The 12,316-nt window shown below is 57.5% G+C and overlaps 1 protein-coding gene across 5 annotated transcripts; it reads right to left on the bottom strand.

Moving 5' to 3' along the window:
* Positions 1–772: 772 nt before the first annotated feature.
* HYOU1 (hypoxia up-regulated 1) lies at positions 773–12,190 on the bottom strand. Of its 5 annotated transcripts, none has more exons than XM_078058878.1 (26): positions 11,991–12,190; positions 11,074–11,169; positions 10,751–10,844; positions 10,495–10,573; positions 10,196–10,350; positions 10,023–10,099; positions 9,547–9,728; positions 9,231–9,346; positions 7,958–8,150; positions 7,611–7,745; positions 7,370–7,452; positions 7,115–7,247; positions 6,756–6,943; positions 6,421–6,559; positions 5,823–5,883; positions 5,596–5,675; positions 5,012–5,197; positions 4,694–4,866; positions 4,463–4,550; positions 4,225–4,347; positions 3,915–4,048; positions 3,698–3,782; positions 2,834–3,068; positions 2,694–2,741; positions 2,343–2,396; positions 773–2,215 (listed from the first exon to the last, which is right to left on the bottom strand). In XM_078058878.1, exons 2-26 carry the CDS (start codon positions 11,162–11,164, stop codon positions 2,151–2,153), a joined length of 2,997 nt encoding a protein of 998 aa, XP_077915004.1. In that variant the 5' UTR covers positions 11,165–11,169; positions 11,991–12,190; the 3' UTR covers positions 773–2,150. The 5 variants fall into 5 exon arrangements, with proteins under 5 accessions (XP_077915004.1, XP_077915005.1, XP_077915006.1 ...); XM_078058879.1 differs by having other exon boundaries at positions 12,040–12,188; XM_078058880.1 differs by lacking the exon at positions 11,991–12,190 and adding an exon at positions 11,777–11,798.
* Positions 12,191–12,316: the final 126 nt, after the last annotated feature.

The raw sequence follows: 12,316 nt of genomic DNA, 5'->3' as shown, positions 1-12,316 counted from the left end.
GCTTGAACTCATAACCGTGAGATCAAGAGTCACATGCTCTACTGACTGAGGCAGCCACACACCCCATGAACTGTCAATTTCTTATTTGCAAAACGGGGTTGTCATCTTAAAAAGCGATTGTCGGGACGCCTGCGTGGCTCAGTCGGTTGAGCATCTGCCTTCTGCTCAGGTCATGATCCTGGAGTCCTGGGATCGAGTTCTGCATCTGGCTCCTTGCTCGGTGGGGAGCCCACTTCTCCCTCTGCCCCTCCTCTGCTCATGCTCTCTCTCTCTGACAAATAATAAAATTAAAAAAGTGATTATCACCTAAAAAAGTCTGGGACATAGAGGTCCAAAAATGTCAGCGGAAAAATAAAACCACAATTTTATTTTCATGAAAAAAACAAAACTTACACATATGAATCTCAACTAAGTCCAAAATGTTAATACTGTGGTGGTACTTTTTAAGTACCACCACAGCATTTTAAGTGGTAATTTTAAGATTCAAACTCCTGTCTTACCAATTTTCTATAATAAACATGGACTGTCTATATTCAGGAAACATTTTTAAAAATCACAGCACAAGGGGCGCCTGGGTGGCTCAGTCATTAAGCGTCTGCCTTCGGCTCAGGTCATGATCCCAGGGTCCCGAGATGGAGGCCAGCATCGGGCTCTCTGCTCGGCGGGAAGCCTGCTTCTCCCTCTGCCGCTCCCCCTGCTTGTGTTCCTTCTCTCGCTGTTAATCAATCAATCAATCATCAATCAAACTTAAAAAAAATCACGGCACAAAAACTGTAGAAAAGAATATTTTATTGAAACAGTTTCTCAATTAACAATGGACCAAAGTACAATTTGACTCAAACCTGTCCAACCAGCCTCAACCACTAGTGAAAGAACTCAAACATACAGGACGGGGTGGGACCCTGTGGTCTCATTTCTGCCAATGTGGCAAAAAAAAAAAAAAGAGGCAAAAAGACAACAGACAGACACAGCCAGGTTCCCCCTTGCCCTGGGAGCTGGGTGGCAGCTGCAGCTCCCGCTCCAGACGCGATACTGGAGGACAGGCTCCCCAACATGGGCACGGTGGGTCAAGAGCCCCCATCTTAGAGCAATGCAAGAAAGGCAGGCCAGCCCCCACCCCATTCCGTCCCCCACAAGGCCTGCCCTAAGAGGGAGAGGTGGCCTTTTTACATTCACACCCCGGCCTCGCCTTCCCCCAGGGTCTTGGGATAGGGGCTCACAGTAGAAAGCACATTTTGGTCAGCCCAGGGGGCCAGGGAAAGCCTACGTCTGGGCGGGCAGACGAGAGGAGAGGGCCAGGAGTCACAGGCTGCCGGGCAGATGCACACTGACGACGCCTGCAGGAAGCTGGCATCCCACGCCGGCCACTCCACACGCTCTCCCGCGCCCGGGAGTCCGCAAGTGGGAGCTCTGGGGTTTTCACACGTCTCTCCCACAGAGGGGGCTGGATTCCCTTCTTCGCTTTCTCCCTGCCTACTCTGGCCACCGGGGGGTGCACAAGCAGGCGGGGATTGATCTAGCTTTACTGCAGCCCGTCCGGATGGAAGGGCTTGGGCAAGAGGCAGACGGCCGCCTAACTTGCCACAGGAAGGCCAGGAAACCATGGGAAGAGGAGTCACTGGGGATGGGGCCTTTCAGGGAAAGACAAGACCTCGGAGGAGAAAAGAGCAGAGATATGCACTCGGAAACCAGACCTGGTAACCAAGGCTCTGTAGACACGGCCCCTGTAGGGCGGACTTCATGGTGGAAGAGGAAGGCAGGAAGGAGGACAGAGAAGACTGGAGACTCTCTAATATCCCAAGGCATCCCTCCCCCTGCCAGGTCCATCGAACCCTCACGGCCGATCTCTCACCTACCCACAGGCAAAGAATTAAGACATAATAGTGATTTTTCCCAAATTAGGGCCTGGATAGGTAGGGAACCAGGGCTGGGATTAGGAAATCGAACAATTTCGGTTTTTACCACAGAACCACTGCAGAAGGAACTGGTGAGCTGTCCCTTCCTTCCCCCTCTCCACACCTCCGATCAAGGTGAGAGAAAAGGAACTGAAGCCTCTGAGGGCAGGAGCAACCCCTCCCCCGACCCTCGATGTTTAATAAATAGAGGAGGTAGGAGAAGGGGGTGGGATGAATGGGGAACCAGGGCGGGGGTTATAGTTCATCATTCTTCAAAGTCGGCTTCTGTCCTGTTGGTTGCTCCTTCTGTTCTGGTTCCGCTGGGGGTGGGGAAGAGCAAAGGGATGGAGTCGGTGAAATGGAGGTGACGGGCCCCCATTCTGTGCAGATCCTCCCCCCGGGACCCTACCAACCAGGCTTCCCAGGTACCCCGAGCTCCACGCTCACCTGCTCCAGGACCTCCCAGCTCCAGAGGCTCGGCATCTGCTGCTTCAGATCCTGCTTTTGGGAAGGAAGAGGTTAGCCTCTGCAGAAGGGAGGGAGGGGCTAACGGAGGGGCTGGCAAACTGTTTCTGCAAAAAGCCAGGGAGTCAATGTTTTAGGAGTGAGGGGCCACACTCGGCCTGTGTGTGTGTGTGTGTGTGTGTGTGTGTGTGCGTGCGCGTGCACGTACAATAACCTAAAAACATTAAGGGCCATTCGTAGCTTGTGGACCTTCCAGAAACAGGCCCTGCCTGCCAGGGTGCCAACCTCTAGGTTAAGCAATAACCGTATTACCAACCACTTTCCCCAACTCACGAGTCTCCTTCTCAGGTTCTGAAATGGGCTTTGCATCTTCAGTCTGGCCTGCAAGGAAACCAGGGGTAAAATGTAGTGAGCCGGAAGGAGAGGCCTTCTTCCTGCCCAGTAGCACCCGGAGCCGGGCACCCTGCCCTCACCTGGTGGGGGGATGACCTTCTCCGCTTGGTCACTGGCATTGACGGGAGGCTCTGCCCGGGTCCCATTCTTGTCTTTGGGCCGGGGCCGGGGCTTGGTAAACTTGGCCTTATTGAGCAGATACTGCACCTCACGGTCCAGGGCCATCATCTTGGCCTCGATGTCTTTTGAGAGCAACACAGGCTTCTCTGTGGGGGGAAGCTTGGCCTGCTCGGCCACGGTCGCATTCTTCCAGGCCTGTGGGCGAGGCCAGGCCAGGCTCAGAGCTAGCCCTGGAGGGCGCAGGTATCTCGGCCCCAGATGAAATACACCCCAACCAGCCCAGCCCCCAAACCACTCCACTGTCAGCCCCACAAGGGGAGGCAGGCTCCTCAGAATGGCATTTGAGGCTTTGCACAAAGGAGTCCCAAACTACACGCCTGGGGCTTACACCCCATTACCTGGGACCAACTACAGCTGCAGCTCTTGATCACTCCCTTGTCTCTGCACTTCTTGAGCTCCGATTCAAAGACGTTCCCCACACATCCCAAAGGGAAGTTTCTGCTTCCTATGACCAGTCATTCTCACCTCCCCGAACCGGGCCCACTTTCTCAGTGCAGCTCAAGCCCCAGCCCCCCGGGGCAGCCGCCCTAACATCATGGGAATGGGCTCCACTGCTGCCCCAGTCTGACAACTCATGGATGGCCACGACCCGTCTGGGGCTCATCAGACATGGCCGCAAACGTAAACAGTCTTCTGCCTTCCCAATGAGCTGCGAGGCCAGGAGGCAGAGGCGGCTGAGTCTCCGTCTCTCCGCATCTCCCACGCTGCCTCACGTGGACACCTTGCCAGCTAAGTATCCCCGTGAGTATTTACACAGGGATTACCCAGGTCTCGTTGATGACTTTCTCTAATGTCACCATCTCCACCTCAGTGAAGATCTGGTCCATCTCTGGGATGAGCCGGGCACCCCTGGAAGCCAGAAAGGAGACAGTGAGCCCAGGAGGAAGAGGGGTCTGGGGTGTGCACGTGGGGCACGGGAAACTGATGGACCCTGAGGCTTGGTGGGACTGAATTAGGAAGAAGAGCAAAGGGGCTGCTCACTTGAGGAACATGCTGGAGTGGTTGAGGAGATTATCAAGGGCAGACAGCCGTTCAGGCCACTTCTTGCGCTCTTCCACCCGAAAAAACAACCCGTGGCACAGCTTCCTCAGCTCAGTCAGCTTCTCCTTCAGCATCTGACGGATGCGGGGTGGGAGGGGGCAGAGGGGTTGAAGGGAGGAGAGGCCGGCCCTGGAGCCAGCCCTGCATCCTGCTCACAGCCTCACACCCCAGCTCTCCTCGCCTTCTCTGACCCTGGGAGAGGAGAGCGAGGGCTCCCATCCCACCTGCCATGTCCTGGGAGGCCGCTTACCACCGTGGTGGCCCCAAAGCCCTCGTCCTCCAGCCAGGTGGAGGCCGCACTGAGCCTCCCAGAGATCTCCTCACGCTGCTCCTCAGTGGACACTTCCTGGTACTCGGGCTGGTACAGTTTGTCCTAGGGAGATGCACACAGGCCCAAGCATGCACCAAGCCCCTGAGGGCAAGGCTCACAGAGCCAGACCCTCCTCAGACACAGGTCCCAGGGCAGGGGTGCCTCCCAGCCTACCAACCTGGGTCTCAAAGATAAAAGCTTCCAAGCTGTTGGCAGCCTTCTCCCGTTCCTGCTTCTCTAAGTCTCGGAGTGTCAAGTCTTGAAGTCTGTGGGACAAAAGAGAATCAAGCACGAAGGAGAGAATATGTTGACCTTGGACCTTGGGTCAGACAGTTCTCCCTCCCAGGGGTGCCGTTCCATACCCTGCCCACCCTACACACACACATGCACACGCAGAGTCCCCACTCACTTTTGCGCCGAGCGGGCCAGCTCGTCCTCAGGTAGGTCAGGCAGGTCCAGAACCACCAACTCCACCCCAATCTCCTCTACCATTCTCTGCTTCCGGGCAGGCTTCTGCTTCTTTTCTTCCTCTGGGGCTGGAGGAACACCCTCAGACCCTGCTTCCTTTTTCTCACTTGGCTTCTAGTGGGGAAAGAGACGAGCATGTCAGGAAAAGCTTAGACCCTTCTATTCTCCACAGGCGGGGCTCTAGGGCACAAGAAACAAGGCAGGCATCTATTCCCTTAGCCCCCGGGGCCACCCTGGCCTTATTCTGCCTGCAGCTCACCTGGGCCTCAGACTTTTCCTCGTTTTCTTTTTCTGCAGCCTTTTCTTCCTCAGGAGCTGCATCCTCCTTCGGCTCGGTGGGTGGGGGCTGAGAAGTGTCCTCCACTGGGGCCTCGGCCTCCTCCTTGAGCTCCGCTTGCTCCCCAGGCTCATCCTTGCTCCCCTCAGCAGGGCTTTCCTCTTCCTCCTGGGAAACAATCACAGACACCCCCCAGAGAAAACAGTCACTAGCTGAGCCTAAGGCTAACCCGGCTCAGCAAGGCTGAGGCCCCCAGGCGCTGCCGTGAATGGGCTTGCCGCATGGCATGCGGGCAGACTGCACGGCAACGGGCGGTGGGCTGCACGGCCTTCGGCAGTCTCGTCGGACGAAGGACAAGTGCTTGGAGAGGAGGGGAACGTGCCCCGGAGCTCGAGCACAGGGGCAGCCTGGAGTCCAGAGGGGGCTATGGTTCACTGGGGGGCTCGGGAAGGGGCGATCTAGCCAATCCCAGGCAGCTGGAATGCCCACCCCAATCCCTGCGTCCGCTGCCACTCCCCGGGCCCGTACCCCACCCTCCGAGTGCCCCTGGCTCCGTGTGGCCTCACCTGGACAGTGTCCGTACCGTTCTCTTTCGTGTCTGCTGTCGCACCACCTCCAAACAGGCTAGAGATGGTGTTGCCGAGTTCTGGGAGGAAAAAAGCCCCAAAACTCACAAGGGCCACAGCAGTGACGCCATCTTCTAACCCAAAGGCAAGGCCTGCCCACCTCCCCAGAACGCATCCAAGTAGCTCCTCCCTCACACACATGCACGCAGCGCGCCCACTCAGCTTACTGGTCAGGGTAGATTCCTCTTCTGGGCTGTCCTCCACCAGGGTCTCAAACACAGACTCCACCTGAAAACGGACTCAAGCTGAAGGAACACACGTGCTAACCCACCTTCCCCGCACAAACCTCCTGTCATCGCGGGCATCTTCTTATGCGCTTCCACGTGACTCGAGGCGGTGCTGGCCTATTCCCTCACCTGCCGCCTTCTACGGGCTCCTGAGGCAAGTCACCTCCACCCCTTTTAATTATGAGCCCTCTGAGGACAAAGTCCTAGCTCCTTTCCCCCGAGCCCTGCACTTCTCTACTCGACAACAGAACGCGCCATTGTTTCCCACAGTGTGTTTTAAAAGATATTAACCCCCAGAACTATTCTTTGAGAATGACTTACTTAGCCATCCTATAAGTCCTAAATTTTACGATACCCATAAGCACTTCAAGGAACTAAGACCACAGCAGATCCGTGGTTAGTTGTGTTTAGACCCAAGGCTTTTCCATCTCCCAAACCCTTCTCGTTTCTCGTGTTCTAATACCATGTGGAGGAACCACTCTGGAAAGGCTGGTGGGGCCTAGGCCCTCGCCCTGTGCCCAGGGCCGCCTCCTCTCACCCTGATGAGGCTGAGCACGCCGCTCTCATCCAGGTTGAAGTGAGCCTTGATGCCCTTGGACTCGTGGTCAGGATACTTCTTGAAGCTCTCACCCACACCTTTTAGCTTCACCGTAGTCAAATTCTGGGAGCCAAAGACCCTGGTTGGGGAGGAGAGAGCCATTCCAGGGAGCTCACCCAGCCTGCATCCAGCTCTAGACTACATAACCTCCTGTCATGAAATATCACCCCCCCCCCCGCACCGCAAGATGCTCACCCCAACCCTGAGCACACAGCCTGCTGCCTGTCCGCCCTGTGGCCCCAGATCCTCCCTCCCATCCTGATCCCCCTTCTCACCTAAGATCCTCAGGCCCCAGGAAGCCCAGGTCACCATAGTTGATGTGGAAGTTGAAGTCATGGTTGTAGCGGTTAAAGGTGATGACTTTGCGTTGAGGGTAGGGCCCCATTCGGGAGAAGAGAACCCGCTTATTGTGCTTCAGGCTGTGAACCCCGGGCTCCTCCTCCACCTCCCTCGTGAACTCCACCTACACAGTGGGCAGAGAGGAGGCACGCTGGAGAGCCACAGCAGGTTCTGGGGTAAGGGTACGTGGAGAACATCAGCTGCCAGAAGACAAGGGGGCAGGCTAGAGCAGACAGAGGGAGCATGCTCAGTGAGGTAAAGAGAGCGTGGCGCCTGATCAGACGGGCCTACTCACCAGGATGGGGTAGATGACCGCATCTCGGACCACAAACGGCTTCACCTTGAAGGCTTTGCTGAGAGCGGCTGCCTGGTACACGGCTCCCATAGCGGCTGCTTCGTCGGCGTTGATGTTCTTCCCTAGTTCCTCCCTGTGGGAGTCCCGCGCTTTAGCACGTTGACTCTGGAGCAGCCAGCCTGGCCGCCCTCTCCTCAGCCCTGCAGCTGCCCAGCGCCAGAGCCCCGGCCCCAGTGCCTCAACACCCACACTCACTTGCCCACAGCCTTCAGCAGCACGTCCTGAACTTTAGGGACCCGGGTGGCCCCACCGACCAGGATCACCTGCTCAATCTCATCCTGCAGAGAAAGAATGGGACACGGAACAGCTTGGAGTTAGCCCTCCTCCTCAGCGCTGACTCGTCCCTTAACACTCCTGCCCCCTCCTGCCCGCCACCCAGTCCCTCTCTCTCCCACCCGCCTCCCCACCCCAGGCCCACGCCTGACTCGCCCCTCACCAAATTCATCTCGGCACTCTGGAGGGCCTGCTGTACAGGCCCAGGGACGCGCTCAAATAAATCCGCACACAGCTCTTCAAACTCCACTCGGGTCACTTTTGCCTTGAAGTCCACATCGTCCATCAGGCCCTCGATCTGGGGGAGGATGAGGCATGTCAGAGTTCCCACCCAGATCCTCCTCTGGCTGCGCAGGCCAGAAACCAAGGGACCGGGACTTTGGGAGAAGGGCAGGAGGCCGAGGAAGAAGGGATGGGCCACACCGCACGCCAGCGGCCTAGCTCGGGAGGCTGGGGTCCTCTCCCCTCCGGGTGGGGAATATTTTCCCTCAAGCAGCCACGAGCGGGCACCTGTGCCATGTGATCAGCGTTGGCACTCAGGACAGTTTTGAGTCGATTTGCCTCCCGCAGCAGCTTGGCCATGGCACGGGGGTTCTCCCGCACATCCTTTGCTCTCTGGCCCTTGCGCTGTTCATTGAAAAGCTTTGCCAGGTGCTCACGCAGCCGGAGCTCCATCTCCAGGCCCCCCAGGGTGCGGTCAAATCTATTCAGGAAAAGGTGACAAAGAAAAGTGTGAGGAACACACAGGGTCCCTTCATCGACCCAGGAACCTGACTCTTGTCCCACGTACGTGGCTGACACCTCAGTGACAGTTCACCTACCCCTCCAATCCACTGTATTTACTGGGCGTCAACTTCGTGCTTGTCTCGGGATGTAATTAAGAGAAAAAAGATGGGGTCCCTGCTATCAAGGAGTTTACAATCTAGCATCGAACCAACGCACGAACGTGAAACATGTACCACCCTGTGAGTTATGAGGAACGGACAAGCAATCGCATCAGTAGACGTAAAAGGGAAGTGTTGCCTATTTGCCGACGTCAGGCAAGGTTCTGTGGAGACATGATAATTGAGCTGAAATCTGAAGGATGAGTGGAGGTAACGAGGCGAAGAGCAGGGAAAACAAATCCAGAGAGGGGAAACAGTATACGTAAGCACCCGAGGTGGGAGCCAGCAGAGTAAGTTCCCAAGGAGGGCAGGTGAGGCTGGAGCTCAAAGAGCAAGGGACTCTGGGTAGAGACAAGTGGGAGGGGTCAGGGCTCTCACAGGCTAATGTAAAAGGTTTGGAGCCACTGAAGGTTTTTAAAGAAACAGATAATCAGATTAGCACTTTGAAAAGAACCCTCTGGCTGCAATGTGGAGAAAGAACCGGAGGGAGGCCACACCGGAGGCAGGGAGACCTTCTTTCGTAACCCTGCAGGTCAGAGTTGATGGTAGCCTGGACTCGAGTGCTGGTGGGAAAGCAGGCCAGAAATGAACAGGTATGAGAAAGAAGACAACGTCATCGATAAGCACACCGAAAACGACAAAAACAACAAAATGACTGCACGTGGGCTACGGCCTCATGGGTTTCCTTAGCAGCAGCTCAGGAAGTTCCCTGCCTTTCAATCTTCCCAAACTGTCATCCTCCCTCTCCATCTTCCCCTGAGTCTTGCAACAGGGACCCCATGATGACCGATGCTTCAGAAGAGCACTCGTGCAGAAAAATGAGGCAGCTGCCCGTCCGAGAAGAAAGCCCCGACCCGAGGGTGTCTCAGCAAGCGGCCCTCCTTCCGGCCCTGACTCACCCCACGCCCCGGACCTGCAGCTGCGGCTGCGTCCCCGCCTCCTTGGTCTTCACCGTCTGGTAGGTCACGATGGTGCACACAGTGCTGCCGGAGCCCATGTCGTAGAACATGACGTTCTGTAGAGACACCGAGACAACGGTCACGGGAGCCTCATCTAACTCCAGGTGCTGTACCAACTCTCCACTTAAGGCTGAAAAGCTCCAACAGCGGCCGAGAGGGGCATTCTCCTGCTGCATTTAGTCGAGGGCTAGCCATGCAAACCAGACGCCCCACAAGCCACCCTGCCCGTCTGCTCGGAAGTTCCTCCCCGGCTCACCTGGGCAGTGCTGTTGATGTCTTTCCGGCGGAAGACACCATAGCTGAGGGCCGTGGCAGTGTTGTCGTTGATGAGCTGTAGCACTTTGAGGCCGGCCATGCGAGCGGCCTGCAGCACAGCGCGGCGCTCAGCCTGGTTGAAGAAGGCTGGCACCGTGATCACTGCGTCCTTGATGGGCTGCTCTACAGAGGACAACAGAACAGGGCTTCCACCAGCCCCGTGCCTCCGGTGATACTTTCCTAGTCTTGGTACTATTGACGTTTTGGGACAAATAACCCTTTGCTGTGTGGGGCTGTCCTGCCCATTGTGGGATGTTCAGCAGCATCCCCGGCTCAGTAGATGTCAGGAGCAGCTCCCCATATAACCAAAGCAAAGATATCTTCAAATATCGCCGAAGGTTCCCTGGGAGGCAAAACTGCACCCCCTATGAGACCCTAGGGAACCTGGCCACCACTGACCCCACCTTAGCTACTCACCTGCAAAATCCTCAGCCAGGGAACGGGAGTAATTGAGAACCATGCCAAGTACCTCCTCAGGTGAGAACTGTAGCTGCCTGGGGGGAGGGGGATAGTGAGAGGCAAGGACAGCCGTGAGCACGAGAGGAGCCCATCGGGCCTGCTGAGCCCGCCGTCCCCAGCACAGCACTCACGGGCTAATCTGGAAGTGCACAGTCTGCCTCTGTGGGTCGGAGCCGAGCTCATGCTCTGGAAAACGAGCTCTGTAAAGGGCCACGTGGGGGTTTCCCTCCTGCTTCCCCAGGAGGTGCTGGAAGTAACGCAGCGTCGCCTTCGGATTCTTGATGGCCTGAGAGGAGGTAAATAAGGAGTAGAGTGTTAGGCTCCCAAGTCCACCATCACCTACCTCTCACATCAGAAGTTCAGGCCCTGTGCTCTGTCATCTCCTCCCCTCTGCCCACCGCTCTAGGAAGGGGGTGGGCTGCTAGCTCACCATGCTTGCTGCACTGTCTCCAAAGAACCTTTCATTTTCTTTCAGAGTCACAGTCACTGGGGTTTTCCTCCGGGATTCCCTGAAGAGAAGAGACGTAGGGCCCAGGTGCCTATAGCAGGGTGTGGACTCAGGAGCCTCAACACCCCAAATACAATCCCTCAGACACCAGACTGTTGTGGGCCCTAGGAAGAATCCACACTGGCTTGGAGCACAGACTCCCCTCTTTCCCCACCCCTGACACTGGGGTCACCCTCACTTGTTCAAGACAATTTCCATGGGCACTCCGGGTTTGACAATGGCCACCTTCATGGACTCGCTGCCCAGGTCCACAGACATCACAGCCAGTGTGTCTGAAAAGGAAATAGATTTGTCAATTAGCCCCTCTTCCCCCACATTCTTGAGTCCCCTCTAACCAAAGCACAGCACTCCCCACAGAGAAGGTAAGAAACTGGAAAGATAAAGGCCTGGGTTCAGCAACTCGAGTCCAGAGGCTTCCAACCAAAAGCCTCCCCTCCCACCATGGATCATTCATCATTCACTCATTTATTCTTCTGCTGATCCTGCTTCTGGGGTACACACCACTCAGTGCCAACAGGTCCGCCAAGAGCACAGCCATCACGACCCAACAGGCTAGCCTCCTTGGCCTCTGCCTCCTGATGGTGGCTGCCATTGTGCCTGAGGGAGGAGAAAAACAACACTTGTAACCGGATGCCTGAGTGAAGAAGACAGAATCTCATCCTAGAACAGAGAAGCTTTAAGATTTATACTCCACTGTCACTGAGGGCAGAGAAGCCTACGTCCCCAGCTCTCCCTCCTGATTAAGGACCCGGCACTCGAATCACACAAAGGCTCCTGGGCTCCATCCAACACATCCCTAAACAGGGAAGGTACCAGGACAGGAGAAAGAAGACCAGAGCCTTCCGTCCACTGCATAGGCTATAACCGGCGCACCCGAGCACGGCCCCTGCTGTCAGACACCTGGGGTGAAGCCAGGAGTCCCCGCCCAGGGCTCAACTACCTCCCTACACCTGGAGCTCCCCCGCTGGCGGGGGAAAGGCAGGCCGGGCCTGGACGGGAACTGAGAGGTGGTGACGTTGGACGAGGCTGGGATGTTAGAAGGGCCCGTCTCCTCCTCTGTATCCCTTCGGGGTGTCCCGCCCGCCCTCCGTTCTCCATCCCAACCCCCGGCCCGCCCCGCTGCCTACACAGACGCCGTGCCAGGAGCGCTAAGATTCTTCGCCGGGCGGGCACCGAGTCCCCCGCGAGTTCACCTAAGCCTCACCTGGCGAAGGCGGCTGCTCCCACTCCCGGAAACGCGGCCCGGCCCACCCCTAAGACGCGGGGGGCGCCCCAGGGACTGAGCTGCGGGGCCAAGCTCACCGGCGTCCGTGCGGCCCTCGCTCCCGCTCCCGACCCGCCCCCGGAGCTAGCACGTTGCCTCCTCCAGGAGGGGTGGCCGGCTCCCATCGCCATCCCCACCCCCCGCTACCGCTTGCCTGCGCTCCTGCGACCCCAGCTCTGGGACAAACGCGGCGGCGGACGTACCCACGAGGCCAGCAGCGCGCCCCCAAGCCCGCGCCCTTCACAACTCCCCTCGGTTTGCAAACTGTTACATTAGCCACCAATCTCTCGGCGGCGTCTCGCGCACCAGCCGGCCCCGGACGCGGCGTGCGCTCATTGGAGCCTCCGCCGCCCGGCCCTGCGCCGCGCGCCCGGCCCCGCCCCCGCCTCCCCGGCGCGCGCTCCCATTGGGCCACGTCCTAGGCCCGCCCCCTCCTCCGTCGCCGGCTCGGGCTCCCGAAGCCGCCCAGGGGCCAGTCTG

The sequence above is a fragment of the Halichoerus grypus genome, chromosome 11, assembly GCF_964656455.1.
Source record: "Halichoerus grypus chromosome 11, mHalGry1.hap1.1, whole genome shotgun sequence".
In the NCBI taxonomy this organism is placed as follows: Eukaryota; Metazoa; Chordata; class Mammalia; order Carnivora; family Phocidae; genus Halichoerus; species Halichoerus grypus.
Note: the sequence above shows the minus strand (reverse complement) of the source record. Positions and strands in the feature narration are given on the sequence as shown.

Excerpts from the sequence above, each read along its gene's own strand:
- HYOU1 (XM_078058878.1), bottom strand. The coding sequence starts at position 11,164 with ATGGCAGCCACCATCAGGAGGCAGAGGCCAAGGAGGCTAGCCTGTTGG. Across the intron at positions 10,574-10,750 it reads ATGGAAATTGTCTTGAACAA|GGAATCCCGGAGGAAAACCC; the intron begins GTGAGGGTGACC and ends TCTTCTCTTCAG. Across the intron at positions 5,884-6,420 it reads GCGTGCTCAGCCTCATCAGG|GTGGAGTCTGTGTTTGAGAC; the intron begins GTGAGAGGAGGC and ends GTCCGTTTTCAG.